Below are 20,983 nucleotides of genomic sequence, written 5' to 3' on the forward strand. Positions count from 1 at the left end.
GGCGGGAGCGGGGTCCAGGCGGCTGGGCGCGCGGCCGGGCGGGGCGCCGCGGCCCCGACAGGAGGAAGCGTGGTCGTCGCGAATTCCCCTCTCTGAGCCCGGCGCCCTGTTTGCAGTGTGACCGTGGGTTCCAGTTCCGCGAGATCCGCCGCAGGCCTGGGACGTACGCTGAACGGCGCCGGGAGCCCCTGGGAGCGCCCCTCCCGGGCGGCCGCGCACCCTCGGGACGGAGAGGTCGCGGGGCGGGGTGGGGGGCTCTGCTCGGGGCGTGGGGGGCCCGGGGCGGACTCGCCCGTCCTGCCGGCTTCCTCGGTCTCTGTGACTCTGTGCTGGTTCCCTAACTAACAGCGTGTTGGGAAAATAACTGGCTGTTTTGCTTTTAAGGTCACAGTAGCAATCGTGCGGACCTGTTAATTGCTTAACTATTCCTGCCCTGTTCTCAAATGGTGCCACGCTCGTAAGACTTGACCCTGCTTCCCACCTCCCGGTCTTCCTTCCTGAATCTGTCGTCTTACTGCTGGCACAGGTGTTTCTGGACACAGAGCAAGTTCTGATGGGATTCACACCTTTGGGGAGAACTTTACCTTGGTCTCCTCAACCTTCTTCCTCGTCGAAAAGGATCCGCTGGACCACCCTAGTTAAGGCAATACCTACATCAACATGCATTTGTCTTTACTGACGCTGTCCTGTCCGTGTGTTCGTTACCCGTCTCTCCTCCCTGCCCTTTTCCCCATCCAGCTTCACTTCAGCCCCTCTGTGAACCACTGCTTCACCCTTTAAGTTTCTTTGTGTTACCCGGGTTGACCAGACCTGGGTTCACATGTAGTCGTGTGCTCTTAGTCTCCTCCAGGAAGAGGCCCAGAGGACAGCGATTTTGTCCTCTTCCTGTTGGGTGAAAAGTTATTACTGGGGGGGGTCTTCACTTTTTTTTTTTTTTTTAACATTTATTTATTTTTGAGACAGGAAGAGACAGAGCATGAACAGGGGAGGGTCAGAGAGAGGGAGACACAGAATCGGAAACAGGCTCCAGGCTCCGAGCTGTCAGCACAGAGCCCGACGCGGGGCTCGAACTCACGGACCGCGAGATCACGACCTGAGCCGAAGTCGGCCGCTTAACCGACTGAGCCACCCAGGCGCCCCTGGGGGGATCTGCACTTTGAAGAGGAGGCTGCCTGGGAATGAGTTGTATTTTGAGGCCTTTCCTGTCATTTCTGCTTCCTGGGCACACGAGGACAGGAGCCAAAATGACAAAAGGCCCCACCCAGACCGCTGGTGCTCTGAGGGCATCCTCAGGTGATGTTAACTAACTCAGAACCACCGAGGATTCCTGCCACCTTAGTTCATTCTGTAGAATTAAGCAAGTGTTAGCTCAGAGTTTTAAGTGAGAGGCAGAATCTCAGGTCAACAGAAGACAGATCGGTTGAGATAAAAAGGCAGAAGAAAGGATGAGCCTGACAAGTTTGGGATGGACCAGTTCAGTCTGGCCAGAATAAATAGGACCAAAAAGGAAGTGAAGGCAGAAAGGCATCTGAGGTCAATTTATAAGAGGCCTTCAATGCCAGAATTTTTTTCGTCAGTAAGAGGGAGGATCAAAGTGATGTTTTAGGATGGTGAGGCCCCACAATCTCCCAGCCCACGTGTTCCTCTTACAGCGTGGTGTGAATGCTTCCCATTCAGAGGTCCTGTGTCTCCTTGCCTTGCATCTGGGTGGGCCTGTGACTTACACTGGTCGGTCATAAAAGATGATATATTTCTGCCTTGTCCTCTTGGGATGGTCATTCTTAGAATGCAGAGAGGTATTCTGCCACAAGCCGAGACGAGGTCCCAGGATTACCTGCCAGGTATGTGAGTGAAGATTGCTCCAGAAAGTTTTAGTCCCCGTGAGTTTCCCTCAACCATCAAATCTCCCTTAGTGCTCAAGTCTTCCCGACTGAGGGCCAAGCATTTGTAGAGCAGAGACAAGCCATCCCAGCGCCTGTCTGAATTTATACCTGCAGAATCCATGAGATAATAAAATGATTGAGATTTAAGCCTACGATTAGGGTAAGTTCTTGGTTAAATTGTCACACGGTAGTATATGTAGCTAGAGTTGTTATCTGCCTCTAGGACGGTGGCTGTAGGTTGGAGAGATTAAGGATAGGAATATCGGAACGTAGGGTTCTCTTGCAGTACAAGAGGGTTTAAGAGCCTGGACAGAAAAAGACACTGGCAAGAGCAGAGTCTCTCTTGTGCACATGGTACTGATCCCCAAATCTAGGAGTGGGTTTTCTCCTCATGGGTTGAAAGGACCAGAGACTGGCACTTGTAGAAATGCACTCATTCCAGCCGTTTATTAAGGGTGTGCTCTGAGGGTGAAATTCAAGATTCAGTTCATTTTTTCTGGTCCCTAATTTCCTGAATGTCAAGCTTGATTAACAAACAAACAAAAAATGGCAGTGCCAGTCTGATTCAGTCAGTTTGATCTCAGGGTCTTAAGCTCGAGCCTCACTTTGGGAGTACAGATTACTTTAAAAAATAAATAAAACAAAATCTTTAAGAAAAATACAATGCCTTAAATTGGGAAGTGTGAGTGCTTTCATGTAAGTGATCTCATTTGATCCCAACACAGTCGTGTTCACGTGCATACGCTTGCATGGGGGGGTAGGAGGAGAGGGTTGGGACCCTGGCCCTCGCTGTCTCTGAGCAAATCCCTCATCTGAAAATGGGGATTAGAGGCGCCTGGATGGCTTAGTCGGTTTAGCACTGACTTTTGCTCAGGTCATGATCTCACAATTCGTGAGTTCGAGCCCCGTGCTGGGCTCTGTTCTGACAGCTCCGAGCCTGGAGCCTGCTTCAGATTCTGTGTCTCCCTCTCTCTCTGCACCTCCCCCGCTTACACTCTGTGTGTGTGTCTGTCTCTCAAATATAAACTTAAAAAAAATTTTTTTAATGGGGATTAATCATAGCACTACTTCTCTCATGGGTTTGTTATAGAGATAAAATGAGATAATGCATGTAAAATAATATGACATAGTAAGAAATACAGATTTAGTCTTCGTCCAGGTTCTGGCACAAAGCTTCTAGAACCCTTGTAATCTCTGGAATGGTAGGGGATAAACCTCTATCAACTACACACTAATAGGGCGACTGCAGAGGCAGGGAAGCAACAGCTATTCGTATAGACTGAAAGGGACAGCTATTGAACAGGGGTTTGCATGGCAAGGGTTGTAGACTTGAGTTGTCTTAGAGAACGGATAGTTAGACCCACAAGAATAAGTCAACAGACACTTAATAAATCACACTGAAGGAGACGTGCAGAGAAATCAGTGAAGGAAACAGTGGTATCATTAACATCAAGTATACAGTGAACCACTGTTCACCAACATCTCATTTTCCCTTTTTTTTTTTAATGTTTTTTTAATCATTTTTGAGAGTGAGACAGAGCATGAGTCGGGGAGGGGCAGAGAGAAAGAGGGAGACACAGAATCCAAAGCAGGCGCCAGGCGTCAGCACAGAGCCCGACACGGGGCTCGAACCCTCGTGACCTGAGCCAAAGTCGGACGCTCAACTGACTGAGCCCTCCAGGCGCCCCACCAACATCACATTTTCATATGTAAAGAGCCACAAATGAGACAGGTTTGGGGGACATCTTAGAGACTCTCTTAGTATCAGTCGAAAACTGACCGTTGTATTTGTGCCTCGGGAGTCATGGCCCTGCCTGCGTGTCCTCTCACCTCCTTGCAGGTCCGGTATCTTCCAGCATCGGTCTCTAGAGTTCCAGCTTCAAGCGTCCTCTCAAATGCAGACTTTTTCTCAGGAACACCATCTGTGTTTCCTCCTAAGGCATCTTAGTCTCTGCCTTATCTTCTCCAACCTTTCTTTTAGCATACATGAATTTTGCAAATATTTTTTGAAACCATGGGGAAAGCACTGTATAGGGTGCAAAAGAAAAAAAAGACGGGAGACAAAAAATTGTTTCACAGTCTCTGCCCTCAAATAGCGCTTGGGCCACATGACTACGCAGCCATCATCTGTGATACCGAGTGATGTGCCATGGAAAAGACAGTACAGGGTTCTAGAGACACAGAGCAATAGGAGAAGTCTTCACAGAATTGGTGATATGACAGTGAGGCCTCTGTGCTACACTCGGTAATTTAAAGTGCGTGAACATGTCTACGTTTGTGTTCCTTTCAAAGTGTAAAACAGTCATTGATCTTGGGGCTGGAATACATACACCTTGAGAGATTGACTGAGTCAAAACATCACTCTGTGTTTTATACATGAGGCAAGCGAGACCCACAGAAAGACACGCTTGCTCAGGGGGCACTTTCTTAGATTTAAAAAGTGGTTGTGAGAGTGCTCGGAGGGTTCATGTGCACCGATCGGTTCTATCAATTCATTTTTCGCTGTGCAGGGAAATCCTTCATAGAATTAGATTTGGTCCTTCTGGGTTCTTCACCATCCAAGCTAATGTGAAATTTCGCCTAGTCACATGGCGATCCCAGAGTCGTAGGACCTGGCAGTTTGAAACCAGATTTCTTCTACAGCTTCCTGGCCCATGTCGAACATCTGCTGCAGGTGCTTCCACCCAGTTTTGGCAGTGATCATGAGATATTCTTTGTTCTCCGGGTGTAGCTGGCAAGAGTGTGCAGCTATGACGAGTGACTGACAAAAGCGACCGCACACGAGGAGGAACAAGGCGCCCCTCTCCACAGGTGTCAGTGGGATGACGCTCTCAAATCCGGCAAGGACGTGGCCTCCCACGTGTAGGGGACTCTTGCTCTCAATCATCATGTACATGATGGTGATGGCCACCTCAAACACATAGTAGCCGTAGCTCATGTCACCGAAGTCTAAAATCCCAGACACGTGATACGTGGCACCTTCAGGGGCTGACTTGATGGCCTCCACTAAAATGTTATGGTCATTAAGGTCTCCGTGATTGACACCTGAAAGGAGAAACATTAAGCCACGTGAAAACAGGTATTTAACCCCCAGTTCATTCTTCCCACTTCTCCTTTCTCGGGCATGGCCACTCAAGCAATGCGATGAGCAGTCAGAGGTAGAGCTGAATCCTATTTTCCCTGAAATAAACTAATTTCCTCTGAAAACGAAAAAAGCAGCTAAATTCGATGGTTGAACTTGCCTTTGCTTCTGATCAGTACAAGGCCAGACGATGGAGGTTATAGTCACTGTGAACACCTGGTTCTGACTGTTAGCGTAAAGGGACAGGCAGAACCACCCCAAACCAGAAATGTTTAAAAACAATACATGTATGTTTGTATTATTATAAGAGGAGTCTAGGGGTGCCTGGATGGCTCAGTCAGTAGAGCATGCAACTCTTGATCTTGGGGTTGTGAGTTGAAGCCCCACATTGGGTGGAGAGATTAAACAATATTGGAGAAGAAGAAGGGGGGGGGGGGAAAGCGAGGAGGAGGAGGAGAAGCCGCCACCAAGAGTCCCAGAATGAACTAGATGTGTCTATTTTAACTTAGGATTTCCAAAAAAATTTCTTATGACGGGGCACCTGGATGGCTCAGTTGGTTAAGCGTCTGACTCTTGATTTTGGCTCAGGTCACGATCTCACAGTTCATGTTCCTTCCAGGAATGCGCTGAGTTGCACTTCCCTGCTCCTCAAGATGTCGGTGTATGGCCATGTGACTTTTTGGTCATTGACATATGAACAGAAGTGATGTCACTTTAGGGCAGAGATTTAAGGGCCAGTGTACAGTGCCCTACATTCTTGCTCCCCATACTATAGCAATAGTCCAATTGGTGACAATCCCATCCATCTAAATCCCAAAGTGAGAATAGTAGAACAGAACTGTAGCCAACCCATGATAGGCATGCAGCCTGAGTTAGAACTAAACCTTTGTTTTTGTAGTCCACATGACTTGGGGGCTATTTGTTACAGCATAGCCTTGCATAGCTGATACACAGTGTGGTATGGGAAGAGACCCAGGCAAATAGAACAGGGGAATAAAATGGAGCCCCAAAACATTTAGTTTATAGCAGAGGTGTACTGCAAAACAAAGAGAGGAAAGATGGCTTTTTTTTTTTGAGAGAAAGAGAAAGGGGGCGAGTGAGGGGCAGAGAGAGAGAGAGAGAAGCGGGACTCACCTGAGGCAGGGCTCGTGTTTACCCAAAACGGGGCTCATGATCACCCCATGCAGGGCTCAAGCTCATGAACCATGACATCATGACCTGAGCAGAAGTCAGATACTTAACCAATTGAGCCACCCAGGTGCCCCAGAAAGATGGATTTTTTTAAAAAAAACGTTTATTTATTTTTGAGACAGAGCATGAACAGGGGAGGGGCAGAGAGAGAGAGAGACACAATCTGAAACAGGCTCCAGGCTCTGAGCTGTCAGCACAGAGCCCGACACGGGGCTCGAACTCATGGACCGTGAGATCATGACCTGAGCCAAAGTCAGACACTTAACCGACCAAGCCACCCAGGTGCCCCAAAGATGGCTTTTTAATAAATGTTGGTGGAAAAAAATATCAGCCATGGGAAAAATTCACACCATATGTAAATTCCTGATGATTTATAGACCTATTATGAAATGCAAAAGCTATGACATTTTAGTAAGATCATATAGGAGAATATCTTCATGACCACAGGGTAGAGAAAAATTTCTACACAAGACACACAACACTAACCATAGAGTAAAAGATTGATGTATTTGAAACCAATAAATTAAGGATTGTTCATCAAAATATATCATAAAGAAAGTGAAAAGGCAACAGAATGGGACAAAATATTTGTAACACATATAACCACTGAAGGATTTGTATCCAGAAATCAATGAGAAAAAAATCCCAGTAGAAAAACTGGCAAAAGACTTGCATAGACACTTCACAAAAGAGTTTACCCAAACGGCCAATAAATAGGGAAATGTATAGTAAAACCCCAACAGGAAATCATCACAGGGGTGCCTGGGTGGCTTAGTTCGTAGAGCCTGCGACTCTTGATCTTGGGTCGTGAGTTCAAGCCCCACATTGGGCATGGAACCTACCTAAAAAAAAAAAAAATCATTACATTCATATCAGATGGGCGAAAAGTAAAACATCTGATGATACCAAGGGTGTAGAGCCATGAAAACTTTCATCCTCTGCCGGCAGTAGCATAAAGTCGACATACAACCACTTTGGAAAACAGTTTGACATTATCTCGTAAAGCTGCATATAGACATGTCCTATGACCCAGCAGTCCTACCCCAGGACCCATGACGTCACACACTCAGTAATCCAGATGAGAAATGAGGGTAGCCTGGAACAAATGGTAGTAGTTAAGGTGGGGTAAAGTAGGTAAAAATGGGGCACATTTGAAGTTAGAGCTGGTAGAATTTGATCGGATGTGAGGCGTGAGAGAAAGAACAAAGTCAAGGCTGCCAAGTCCTAGGGTTGTGGTCAGACCAGCTAGTGAGTGGTGGGTACATTTAAATGAGACAAATATGAGTTGTGGGGACAGATTTGAGGGCAAATCAACTCTGTTTTCTTGCTACCACCTTGCATTGCATGTTTGATTTTTTTTTAAGTAGGCTGCACGCCCAGCATGGAGCCCATCATGGGGCTTGAACTCATGACCCTGAGATCAAGACCTGTGCTGAGATCAAGAGTCAGATGTTTAACTGACTGAGACACACAGGCGCCCCACCCCCTTGCATTATGTTTACATAAAGTAAACGCTATGGATTGAAATGTGACTGCCCCGCCGATCCAACAATTCACATGTTGAAGCCCTACCCCCCAGTGCGGTGGTTATTGGAGATGGGGTCTTTGGGAGGTTGACAGGGGTGAGATGAGGTCATGAGGGTGGGGCCCTCATGACGGGATTTATGCCCTGATAAGAAGAGACACCACAGAGCATGCTTGACACAGAGAAAAGGTGGCTGTGAGCCAGGAAAGAAACTGCCCATGACGGCACCTCAGATTTCCAGCCTCCAGGACGGTGAGAAAAAAATTTCTGTTGTCTACGCCCCCTGGTACTTCGTTAACGCACCCCAAGCAGAGGCCACAAGGGACACGTACTGCCTAGGTTAGGCTTGCTAGAAATGCCCCTTACTTTCTTGTCCTTTGACTAAGGCTTCACGCTCAGTCAAGAGGCTGGTTACACCCTAGAGAAACTGTTCTCCGTGTCTATGAGGAGATATGGACTAGCGTGCTCACCAGAGCCCCGTGATGTAGCAGAAAAAAAAAAAGGGAACCCACACAAAATTCTATTAACGAAAGAACAAACCAGGCTAAAAAAATTACAGTATGGTCGGGGAGCCTGGTGGCTCAGTTGGTTCGGCGTCTCGATTTTGGTTCAGGCCGTGATCTCACGGTTCAGGAGATGGAGCCCCGCGTCGGGCTCTGAGCTGACAGTGTCGAGCCTCTCTCCTCTCGCTCGGCCCCTCCCCTGCTCACACTCACCCTCCCTCAAAAATAACTAAGTAAAAATTACAGTACATTGAAATAAATGGTGGTACGTACATACTCTGGAATACTATTCGGCAGTTAACAACGGTGAACTAAATGAACTGGAACTACAGGTGTCAAGTGGATCAATCCAGAGACAACACTGAATAAGAAACGCAGGTTGCAGGGGTGCCTGGGTGGCTCGTCGGGTGAGCGTCAGACTTCGGCTCGGGTCACGATCTCGCAGTTCGTGGGTTCGAGCCCCGCGTCGGGCTCTGTGCTGACAGCTCGGAGCCTAAAGCCTGCTTCCGATTCTGTGTCTCCCTCTCTCTCTGCCCCTCCCCTGCTCATGCTGTCTCCCTCTCTCTCAAAAGTGAATAAACATTAAAAAAAATAATTAAACAAGATAAACTTTAAAGGTAAATAATATAAATAGCAAAAAAAAAAAAAATACTTATTTGATCAGAGGAATACTCACATTCTCGAAAATCACCTAACTTGGTCAGGACCTCGCCCTTGAACAGCTGAATGACCTGTGTGACGATCTCTCGGTTTCGGCTCTGGCCCAAGGCATACAGGTACTTCTCCAGAAGAGGAACGTTTTTCAGATTCCAAATGAAGTTTTCTCGACGAAGGCAACTTAACTTTGGGTGATGGAATTTCTAAATCAAAGGCAAGAAACTCTTTAGAGTCGGAGCGACCGCTACCTCGAGCTCCACAACCCACCCCCCCAACCCAGTGCTGGTCCCAGGAGCACACGGGAGGGGCGCCACACTCACCAACTCGCCCCATTTAATCCCCCCACAAAACAATGACTGCATATTTGCACAGGACCTTGTAGCTCTGAGGGCACGTGCCCATCTCGCTTCGCGCCCATGATGGTGTGTCAGGGATTAGCCACAGCCTACGGCAGGGCCAGAGGTGGGTACAGAGAACCCTATTCTCCCCACATGACCTGCCGGCCCCTCATCACCTCTCTGACTTCACCTTCTGCTGCTTTTGCTGACTGTCCTCCAACCACCCTGGCCTCCCTGCGGTTGGAGAACACGCCAAGCACGGCTCCACCTCGCGGCCTCTGCGTGTGCTGTTCCCTCCTCGTGGGATACTCTTGCCCAGACCTCCGTTGGTCCAGGGTCTTCATTGCTACCAGCTCCTTACTCAAAAACCACCTTCTGTGGAAGGCACCCTGACCACTCCATCTAAAATGTCAGCCCTCTCTCCGATGCTTCAGATCCCTCTTCTCTGCTTGTTTTTTCTTCTTAAGGTGTGGCACGTATTGCTAACATCCACCATACTCCACCCTCGCGCCTGCCCGTCCTCCCTAGAACGTAAGCTCCACAGAGAGGAGTTTTGTGCTTGGTCCCCACGCCTGGAACGGTGCCTGGTGCACAAAAGACACTGCTCAAGCAGTATTTGCCGAATAAATGAGCATTCTTACAATAGAAAATTCTAGAACTGCCAGGGCCTTTAGATTTTGACCACTCTATCTGAGGTTTGAAATGGCTTTGACCATCGTTGCACAAAAGGGGAAACTGAGGTTTGGAGCAGGATAATGAGTTACTAGTGGGGGGCTGAGGGAGGGCTGACCTGTCCCAGAGTGGGAGGGTCACCGGTGGAATAGTGTTTCTCCTGTGAGAAATACACTTTACATGACAACCCAGGATACTGCCAACACATAGAGAGGGGAAAAAAAGTCCATAAACAATACATAGACTACTATGTGTGAGATATTCTGGTGTTTCTCCATTGTATTCTATTTCTTTAAAAATGTCCCTCTAAATTCATTCTAACGTCCACTCTCGAGCCCTGGGGTTCCAAATCCTTCCCCTGATGTCCCCGCTTTCGCCACCACGTCCTTGAAGTAGCCTCGGTTTCAATACCTCGCACAGGAGGTACTTTTTACCCTTGAACGGTTCTGCCCTCTTCCTTCTGCTGAGCTAAACTGTCTCAGCAATAGCGTCCCTGCCGTGGGCTGTCACTGGGACATCCGTGCCAACAGTGTCCCTGCCGTGGGGTCTCGCTGGGCCGTCTAGGGCCGTCTGGAACACGGTCAGTGCTTCTCCCACATGACTGTCTTCCATGTACTCCCGGACAGGGCTCCTCCCCCTCAGAGCCTTCTCTTCTGCAGAGTCAACCTTTCTGGTTCCTTCCGTGAGTCCTCACATGACAGGGTTTTGAATTCCTGACCACTGGTGTGTTAAGTGCCACTGCAGATCACAAAAATACTCTACATAGTAAGCACTAAAACACTGTTAGAAGCTGTGCCTTCTGGGGGGTAGAACTGGAACTAAGAATGGAGATGATAGGGAAGAGAAAAAAATGTTCATTTTATGCCTTTCAGTACTGTGTGAAATTTCAACCATGCATATTTCTTACTTTCATTTTTTTAAGTTTATTTATTTTGAGAGAGAGAGAGAGAGAGAAAGTGCAAGCATGGGAAGGGCAGAGAGAAAGAGGAGAGAGAGAGAATCCCAAGCAGGCTCTGTGCTGTCAGCTTAGAACCTGACGTGGGGCTCGAATCCACGAGCCATGAGATCATGACCTGAGCCGAAACCAAGAGTTGGACGCCCAACTGACTGAGCCCCTCAGGCGCCCCTCTAACTTTCATTTTTAAAGAAAGTAAAATATAACACTCTTGCCGGGCTTCCAATGGAGCAACGGTCCACTCGGGAAGGCTCTGAGTCGGCTCCTAAAACGGTGGCACTGTTAGCCATGCAGCCCACAGGAGACCCTCTCGGCTCCGGCAGGAGAAGTGGGAGACCACCCGGAATCCAGGCCAGGAGTCAGTCACACACGGCTGGGTTTCAACAGGCTCTGCCACTTAATATCTCGGATCTGTTTCCTTGACGGTGAAATCAGAGTATCAACACCAGCCTCCCAATCGTCTCCGATAAACTAAGACGCGAAACAAATCAAGACCTCACACGTAGCGGGTGCTCAGCAAAGGTTTGTTGAACATGAATGTTGCAGCCAACGCGCCCGACTTCTCTGGGCTTTCTCTCCTGGCTCCTCGGTGCGCCACGCCGAGCTCCTGAGGGTTTCATCACTACTGCATTAAATGTAAACATCCCGACTGAAGGGCACAGATGGTTAGACTGGATAAAATAGCAAGACCCATGTACACGCTGCTTGCAAGAAGGACTTGTAATATAGAGGCTGTGGGCATAAAGCAGCCAAGAATTTTTTCCACTCAGTCTCAGGAGATTGTAAATATCAAGTCTCTGGGACAGAGGGCATAAAAATCCCCTAAGTCTTATTGTTGGGGTGTTCCCAGCCCCGTCCCATCTCTTAGCTCCTGCTAAGTCTCCACCTTACTCTTCTCGCTAAAGCACCAGCCAGATGGAAAGAAACTGTGGGCAGAAGCAAGGAGTGACTCGGGCAGGCTGACCACAGTAGCCACAAGAGGGGCACAAGGTGAGCTCAGTGGAGGCTGCTCTGCTTCGTCTACGGCAAGAAGCCTTTGCCGGCACAGATCTCAGCACCCACCAGCCCCCATCTCTGATAGTTCTCCTAGTTCTCCCCCTCTTCATCCCTCCTGTCCTCTGCTCCGGGCTACAAAGGCCACCTCGTGACTGATGTCAGGGGAGAATGCTGCCTACTTGTGCGCGGGGCTGTGACCCAGCAGACACAGGTGCGAACCCACGTCTCGCTCAGCCCCTCCCTCTCCCACAGGCTTCACATTAAATCAATCACCAACTTGGCTCTGTCTCCAAAATGTATCTTGAACCTTTCCTTCAAGCTTGAGGAGACCTTCAAGCTCTCAATCCGCGTTTATCTGATTATTCATTAGCTTCCTAGATGCACTCCCTGCCTCCATTCTGGCTTTCTGCCAATCCATCCACCACACTGATCCACAGAGTGCTACAAACTAGAATTCTTTGCCTGTTTAAAAACCCTCCAAAGTCCCTAAGCTCCTCAGTATCGTATATGCTGATGTATCTTATAATCTGACCACGGGATGTTTCCAACTTTATCTTCTGTCTCCCTCAGGCTTAACCCCTGTATTCCAAGCATAACGAATTACCAGAAGTTCTGGAACATGATCATTGTACCGGCATGGCTGTTCACATGCTCTTTCCTCTAGCTAGAAAGCCCTCCCTCCTTCTTCTCTGACTGATGGGTTCCTAACTTTTAAGAACCAGCTCATAAATTGCTTCTTTTTTTTTTAATCCAGTCCTCCTTGAATACCTGCTATGTGTTTCACACTGTTAGACAGCAAGGGAAAAAGATGACTAAGGCATAAACCAGAGGCACCTTAGTGGTTCAGTCAGTTGAGTGTCCGACTTCGGCTCAGGTCACGATCCCGTGGTTCTGGGTTCGAGCCCCACGTTGGGCTCTGGGCTGACAGCTCAGAGCCTGGAGCCTGCTTCAGATTCTGTGTCTCCCTGTCTCTCTGCCCACCCCCTACCTCAAAAATAAATAAACATTAAAAAAAATTAAAAAAAAAAACAATTAAAGCATAAACCATCTCTTAAGAAGCTCACTGCTTCTGGGTCGTCTGCGTGGCTCAGTCGGTTGAGTGTCTGACTGATTTCAGCTCAGGTCATGATCCCAGCGTCATAGGATAGAGCCCTGCGTTGGGCTGCGTACTAAGCATGGACCCTGCTTGGGATTCTCTCTCTCTTCTTCTCTCTCTCTCTGCCCCACCCCCTGCTCACGTGTGCTCTTTCTCTCTCTAACAATAATAATAAAAAGAGAAGCTCACTGCTTCCCATGAACCATATGTAACAGGAAGTGCAAATATGCAATAATTACGATACCATATGTGGTAGACTGTTGTTCTGATGTCCCCTATGAATCATGCTTCCTTTATTCACACCCTATGTAGCTTCTCCCAGTTGACTTTGGGATTAGACACGTCACTTGCTTTGGCCAATGGGGCACTAGCTAGTGTGATTCAAACTGTCTCAATAACTCAATAACAGGCTCAATAACTGTCTGTGAACTGGGATTTGTCCCCTCGGAGCACTCTCTCGGAAACCAGCAGCCATGTTGTAAAGACGCTCAGCCATCCTGAAGGATGAGACACCATGTGATAAGCAGAGGCCCCATGGAGGACTGAGCTCCCAGCTGGGTACAGCTGCATGAGTGACCCCAATCAATACCACGTAGAGCAGGAGATCCACTCAGTCAACCCATGGAAACATGACAAATAAGTCATTATTGTTTCAAGCCAGTAAGTTTGGGGATGACTTGTTACACAGCACTAGCTGACTGGAACATAGCCCAATAAGTACAGTGATAGAAGGATGTCCAAGTTCAGAAGTAGCAAGAGAAGGAAGTGGTCAATTATGCACAGCACAGGAAGAGAAAAGGTCAGGGGAGATTTCACAGACCTGGGCAGAAAGGAGCCTTACTGTCATAAAATTCATGCATCTAAGACCCTATTTCCTTCATCACAAACCTTAGGAGGCACCACACATAAAAAGGGAGTCTGACACTGGGTCTATCTTTTAAGTAAAATAAATCAAAACTAGGGGCGCCTGGGTGGCTCAGTTGGTTAAGCATCCGACTTTGGCTCAGGTCATGATCTCACAGTTCATGAGTTTGAGCCCTGTGTCAGGCCCTGTGCTGACAGCTCAGAGCCTGGAGCCTGCTTCAGATTCTGTGTCTCCCTCTCTCTCTCTCTCTGCCCCTCCCTCACTTGTGCTCTCTATCTTAAAAAAAAAAAAATCAAAACTAAACAAAAAATTCTTATAAATAAGATAAAACCCCAAATCTTACCTCCAGTGTCTTATCCAATTTGCCAGCTAGCCTTCCAATTTCATACAGTAGCTGGGGGCTGATGGGAATCTCAGCTATAGGCCTTCCTGGGAGGTAAGTCAGCAGCCTCACCAAGTAGCTTGCGATTTCGGAGCCACTATCTAGAGGGATGGAAGGTTATATCCTGTCAACTATTCTCCAGAAAATGGACTTTCTGGCTTTGTAATTATTATCATAGAGAATAACGGAAATCACAGAAGAAGAGAAATGCATGAGCTAACCTAAAACCAGCCAGCAGGATTTTATGAAGCAGGACTGAGCAGATCGGTGCAAACAGAACAAACAAACCTCACAGCCCGGAACCAGGCACTTACACACCAGCAGTGCTCCAGCCCCAGCTTTGCCGGCCTTGGCACTAAACATAAATTGCCTGGTCTGGCAAATGGACCTAAAACATGTTTTCATAAGTTTATAATTGAGGAAAGTGTGATATAGAGAAATGACAGTTTCAGAGGCTTCTTCAGGGGCAAACGGCGGGGAAAGCCTGTGTGTCGGGGCCTGGATGGGGCCTCACTTGTTTGGAGCCATGCAGATTATGACAGAATGGGTGATCGTATAAGAGGGAAATAATGGTCGAGATTTAACCTTTAACAAATTCCAGGGCTGAGCTGATTTCAGGCTGCTGCTTAGAGAACTCTACAGGTTCAGCTTAGAATTTTGGCAAAATTAGAGGGAAATGGGCCAGAGTCTCACAGACGAGGACTCCAGTCGTAGGAATATCAAGCAGTGGGTCCCAGGTTACATACACAGAAATGACAGAGCTGGGATCTAAAATCCCTGATTTCTAGTTCTGTGTTCTTTCTTCCACACCACAGCACCAAGATACACAGCTGGTCTGATGAATAAAAATCTTTCATTATTTTTCTGTTAAAAACAATTTCCCCTAACTCCACGTGTCCTTAGTGCCTCATCCATCAAGTCCTTCCTAAGGGGAGGAGTTACACCAGATCCCAGCCCTAACCACTCCGGAATCAGAGCCCCTGATCTGCACTTGGGTGATGCTGTGGCCTCCCCCAGCCACTGAACAAATAACCACATCCACACTGGGAGCTATAAGCCTGTTCTTGATATTCCCACCTGTAGCCAAAATGCAGTAATGTACGTGCACAGGCGATGACGAGTGACATGGTAATTTTTTACCTATGGACACAAGAGAGGTTAGGTTGTCTCCTTTAGTGCGACACACAGAGGCTGTTGGGAACCCAGCGGCTCTCAGAAACATGATGATGTGACTCTGAACTTCAATCAGCTCTGGAGTTTTGCTCGACTCAGTGTTGCTTATTTTGAGGACATACTCAGTCGGGCCATCTGTAGTGTCTTTGGTTCTTGAAACGTATACGTGAAAGTTTTGGTCATCGTAGCTAGGAAGTGGCTGGATCTCAGAAACTTTTAACCCAAATACCGATTCCACTAATGCAGAGGCTTGGGTTTCACTGAAGGCGGGCTTGGTGAGAGCCTGTGACTGAAGATCATCTCCACGTGACATTATGTCTAGAGAAAACAAAAAAACTAGAAAGAGACATATAATGAATATATTTAATGAAGTGATGTTTCTTAAGACAGACCAATAATGTTGCTCAATATTGATTCTATAGTTCTTATTATTTAAAAAATTTTATTTTGATGTTTATTTATTTTTGAGAGAGAGAGAAACAGAGTGTGAGCAGGGGAGGGGCAGAGAGAGAGGGAGACACAGAATCGGAAGCAGGCTCCAGGCTCCGAGCTGTCAGCACAGAGCCCGACGCGGGGCTCGAACCCACAAACCGTGAGATCATGACCTGAGCCAAAGTCGGACGCTTAACCGACTGAGTCACCCAGGTGCTCCAATATAGTTCTTATTATTAATTTTCACTCATAAAGTTAAAAATCACATCAGCAAATGAGATAAAGAAGCGGGCGTTTTGGCAGGTGAATAAATTTCCTTGCACCACAAATTACTTTTAAACTCACCTTGCAAACAGAAGGTATGTTTCCAGGGACAGAATACAGATGAGGAAAGCGCCTGGTATCACCTCATCCAATTCCTGCTCTGCTCCCCCACTTTATTTATGGGGAGATTTGGGTCCTGGGAGGTGAGAGGCCTCACCCAAAGTGACATACGATGTAACAGTAAGGACTCGGCTCTTGACACTCCTAAGCCAGGGTTTTGTCCCTTTGACTATGTTGCCATCAGTTTGGGGCTAAAATATAAACTGAAACACGGCGGTCTTACTCTCCTAGCCCCACTTTGAATTCTAAGGCTCACCCTCCAGCTTAGCACGCATGCTCCCGGTACGCAAGTGTGGGCCGGCGCGCAGAGCATCATGGGAGGCACAGGTGGCGATGTGAAAGCGCGCCTAGCGGGCTCTGTAACCCCAGAAAAGTTAAGTCTGGCTTACAAATATCTGAACAATAAAAAACTTAAGAGCTATTCAAAACAGCAGGTTATAAGGCAGTAAGTAATAAACGGAGGGTGCCAAAGAAACCCTGGGTTAAGTACAAACCTGACGTGTCTGAATTAACACTGAATGACTCCATTTACCTTAACTCGTAAAGAATACATTTTCCACGGCTAAGAGGAATAAGGGCTTGAAATAAAAATGTTACGTGGGGCACCCGGCTGGCTCTGTCAGTGGCGCGTGTGACTCTTGATCTCGGGGTTATAGGTTTGAGCCCCACGTTGAGGGGGGAGGTGAGTAGAGATCACTTAAAAATAAAATCTAGAGTGGGGGCGCCTGGGTGGCTCAGTCTGTTAAGCGTCAGACTTCGGCTCAGGTCACGATCTCACGGTCTGTTGGGTTCCAGCCCCGCTTCGGGCTCTGTGCTGACAGTTCAGACCCAGGTGCCTGCTTTGGATTCTGTGTTTCCCTCTCTCTCTCTCTGCCCCTCCCCTGCTTGCACTCTGTCTCTCTCAAAAATAAATAAACATTAAAAAAAATTTTTTTTTACTTAAAAAATAAAATAAAATCTAGGGGCACCTGGGTGGCTGTCGGTTGACTGTCCAATCCTGATTCTGGCTCAGGTCATGATCTTACGTTTCATGAGTTTGAGCCCCACATCAAGCACTGTGCTGACAGTTTGGACCTGGTTGGGATTCTCCCTCCTTCCCTCTCTCTCTGCCCCTCCCCAACTCTCAATGTCTCTGTCTCTCTCAAAATAAATAAATAAAACTTAAAAAAAAAAAAAAATCCTGGGATCCCTAGGTGGCTCAGTCGGTTAAGTAGCCAGCTTTGGCTCAGGTCGTGATATAGTTTGTGGGTTCGAGCCCCACATCGTGCTCTGTGCTGACAGCTCAGAGCCTGGAGCCTGCTTCAGATTCTGTGTCTCCCTCTCTCTCTGCCCTTCTCCCGTTCATGCTCTCTCTCTCTCTCTCTCAAAAATCAATAAACATTTTTAAAAAATTAAAAAAAAAAAGAAATCCTTTAAATTCTAAAAAAAAAAAAATTATGGGCAGTTACGTAAAATGAAGTTACAACTGAGTCTCTAAAATGGTGTATGAAATTAATATATGATAGAGATTCGGAGGAGAGAGAACTGATACAGCCTGAGGAAGACATTCTTGACAATAGGGATCTGAACTGAGCTACTGAGTATGACTTGGGCAGACAGGATGGGGGAGAGTGTTTTCTTCTCCTTGCTGACACGGCCCTCTGCTCACACGCCCGGCACCCCCAAAGCATCTAGTGACACAGATACAGCGATGTGGGGCTTCTGAACACACTTCAAGGGCCAAGTAGTTAGGGTCCTTGTATCCTCACTCCCCTCTTTTTATAAAATAGTTTTATTTCAATCCTCCCTTCGTACTAAGTTGTAAATAATTAATAACATATTGGGGTAGGTTGCATTTTAGGGCACAATTCCGACTTGTTCAAGGGATGTAGTGTCATATAAAAAGAATCTCATGAACAGTTAGCTCTTATTGATAGAAATAAGAAGCTGTTGCTTCTGGCAGGGAGGTGGCAGGAGAAAACTTTCTGGAGGAAAATGTCTATATTTTTACTGTGCTTTGGTTACATGGGTGTATACATTTGTCAAAACTTAGTTTAAAACTTAAGTGAGCGTAAGATCTGTGAATCTCACCAAATGTAAATTTACATGAAAAAAAAAAAAAAAAAAAAGCCTGTGTGAGAAACTGGCTAGGAAGAGGGTTGAAGGGGCGTCTTAGAGCTTTCTCAGAGTCCCCAAATCACCATATGCCTGTTAGTGTGCAATCAATTCAGATCTATGAAACCCAAAGCCCAGCCCACCGCAGTGAGGACAGCGAGGTAAAATTCAGGGAGGCACACACAGGATGTGACCCCTTCCTGCCTCAGCCCAACACTGTTGCCTGATGACTCCAGCGATAACAGGAATATTCGTCTAACATGCCATTCCCCTCCGCGTCCCCGCCTTCCTCGACCCTCTTTCCCGCACTGATTTCTCCCACCTCCAAGCCTGACCCAGCTGCTCAGTTTCCACCACCTGTTACAGTTCCTACGGTCTTGCTAATCACTTCTCATGTTTACTTTCGGACCAGAATATTTGCTTTCAGATTTTGTTCACTAAAGATGTTGTAAAAACTCCTGAATGGGGTTTCGAAACTTAATCTTTGCACCTGAAACCTCTGGGAACCAATATATCCTACCACACTGCATTTGAGCTTTAAAACTACATGAGATTTTGAAATTCCGGATGAAACAGAGGAGTTATTCTGCATTTTTCCTCCTCTCCAGACGTTACCCCAGCGCGCCCTGCACACACCCCCTCCGATTCCTTCTGCGCTGTCCTCGCGCCAGGCCCCGTGCAGGTCTGCACCCCAGCTCCCAGCCCAGCCCCACAGCGCGCCGCCGGGGATTCCGGTGGTCTTCCCGCTGCGACAGGGGACTGGTGGCGGGGCGCCGAGGACGCGGAGGGGACGAGGGGGAAGGGGCTGCAGCCCCGGACCCCGCCCCTCCGCCAGGGGGCCCCCGGAGCCCCCAGTGCACCCCCAGGCCGGTGCCTCGGCCCAGACCCCTGCTCTCCCCGGTCGGCTCACCCGCAGCGACCCCGGTTCCCGGGAGGACACAGCTGACCCTCACCCAGCAGTCCGGAGTCGGCCCCGGCCAGCGCCAGCCTGCAAGCCCCAACTTCTGATTGGCGCCTCGCCATCCCCCTCCGCCAGTCAGTACACAGTGCTGGGGGGCGGGTCCGCCACGCCCCGGCCCGCGAGATCCGGCTTCTGATTGGCCCCTCGCGATCCCCCTCCGCCAGTCAGCGCAGAGTGCTGGGGGGCGAGGCTCGGCCGCCGTCCGCACCGCCCCGGCCCGCGAGATTCGGCTTCTGGATTGGCTCTCCGCAGCTCTATCCCGCCTTCCCTCGGTGGTGACCCCACTCAGAATCCGTCTACCTCTCACAGAACGGCACCTCTTGTTTCTGATTGGCTTTTGTGGATTCCGCCCCGCCCCCTTTCCGCCCCGGAAGAGCACCTCGCGGTTGGGTCGAGTCCCTCCGCGGCTCAGAGCGCCGTTTCCACCAGACTTCGGGGTAATCTGCTTTCCCTCGCCTCGGCCTCCGTCCAGCTGCCGCCGGAGTCCGTTCCCGCGCGGCCCGAAGTTACCTCCCTAGTGCCGCGGGCCCACGCGCCCCTCCGCCGCGCGCCGACCTCACCTCCGGCTGGACTCGGGCCGCGGTCCAACTTGCACTCGCTCCCAGGCCGGCGGGCCGAGCAGCGGATGGAGGGGGCGAGAGGGCGGTCCCCGGCTTCCCGCGGCTGGGCCCAGGTCGGGCCTGAATCCCCTGCAGGAAACCGCCGTGTGCCCGCGGAGTGTGGATCCCGGTGGTCGGGGGCGCCAGGCAGGACTTCTCGGTGGGTCAGAGCTCTGGCCTGCGGCGCGGCCTCCGTGGTTCTATGCCCCCTCTTGCTCCCTGCGGGTACCGCACCCCTCCCCGTGCGCGTACAGCATCATCCCCCCTCCCCCGTGTAGGTACTGCACCCCCACTTTGGGTACAGCACCTCTCCTCTGTGCGCCTACAGCATCCCCCGTGCAGGTAATGCACCGCTGCCCTGTGCGGGTACAGCACCCCGCCCCCACCCCGTGTGGGATGAGGGATGGGGATGAAGACTGAACCGCCAGAAAATGGGGACAGATTTAGAGTCAGGGCTACTAGCTCCACAATGGCCTCCTTTCCACCCACAGTGTCTTCTTTAGAAACACTGTTATTTTGTCATCTGCCCTTTCATTTTGGGGCTTGAACTCACAACCCCAGGATCAAAAGTTGCATGCTCTAGGGACTGAGCCAGGCAGGTGCCCCCGCCCTTTCATTTTAAATGAGCATCTTTGTCTTTAATAAATCCTCATACATAAATCTTTTGTGCATTTCCATTTATGTCCTTGAAATACCCTGCTCGGTCCTATCACTGGGTCTAAGAGAATGAACATTTCTAAGGCTTTTCATATATGCTGCCAAGTCATGTTTGTCCTCAAAATGCCAGTACTGGATATCATAATGTAAAAATCTCCACCAGTCTACTAAATGTCATGTCAATGTTGGATGAACAATGTTTTTCGTCTCCACCTGGCCACCTGGGATCAAAACTTGGAAGGAACAGAATGAACAATCTGTAGGCTGAGATTGCAGCCACGATTTTGTATCATAAGATGTCCTGTCACACATAATAGCCGTTTATGAAACTTTCTTTACAGTATATTGCAGGTTGTTAAAAATGTTCAAAACTCAGTGACCCCACAATCGTCACCACACAGTCACATTTTGTGGGGATTACATAATACAGCTGCTTTTGCAATACATGTTCCAATTTTGAAGTACACTGAACACAAGCCTAACGGTTTGGTATTTTGAAAAATTATCAAACAACTCACATCAAACCAAAACAAATAGG

The 20,983-nt window shown here is 48.6% G+C and overlaps 1 protein-coding gene across 4 annotated transcripts; it reads right to left on the reverse strand.

The window, feature by feature from the left end:
• Nucleotides 1–3,514: 3,514 nt before the first annotated feature.
• HYKK (hydroxylysine kinase) lies at nucleotides 3,515–19,254 on the reverse strand. Of its 4 annotated transcripts, none has more exons than XM_042987833.1 (5): nucleotides 19,182–19,254; nucleotides 15,286–15,654; nucleotides 14,107–14,246; nucleotides 8,861–9,044; nucleotides 3,515–4,928 (listed from the first exon to the last, which is right to left on the reverse strand). In XM_042987833.1, the coding sequence occupies exons 1-5, from the start codon at nucleotides 19,249–19,251 to the stop codon at nucleotides 4,468–4,470; spliced, it is 1,224 nt and encodes a 407-aa protein (XP_042843767.1). In that variant the 5' UTR covers nucleotides 19,252–19,254; the 3' UTR covers nucleotides 3,515–4,467. The 4 variants fall into 4 exon arrangements, with proteins under 4 accessions (XP_042843767.1, XP_042843766.1, XP_042843768.1 ...); XM_042987832.1 differs by having other exon boundaries at nucleotides 15,223–15,654; XM_042987834.1 differs by having other exon boundaries at nucleotides 15,223–15,654; nucleotides 19,139–19,241.
• Between the last annotated feature and the right edge of the window lie 1,729 nt (nucleotides 19,255–20,983).

Source organism: Panthera tigris, chromosome B3 (genome assembly GCF_018350195.1).
Source record: "Panthera tigris isolate Pti1 chromosome B3, P.tigris_Pti1_mat1.1, whole genome shotgun sequence".
Classification (NCBI taxonomy): domain Eukaryota; kingdom Metazoa; phylum Chordata; class Mammalia; order Carnivora; family Felidae; genus Panthera; species Panthera tigris.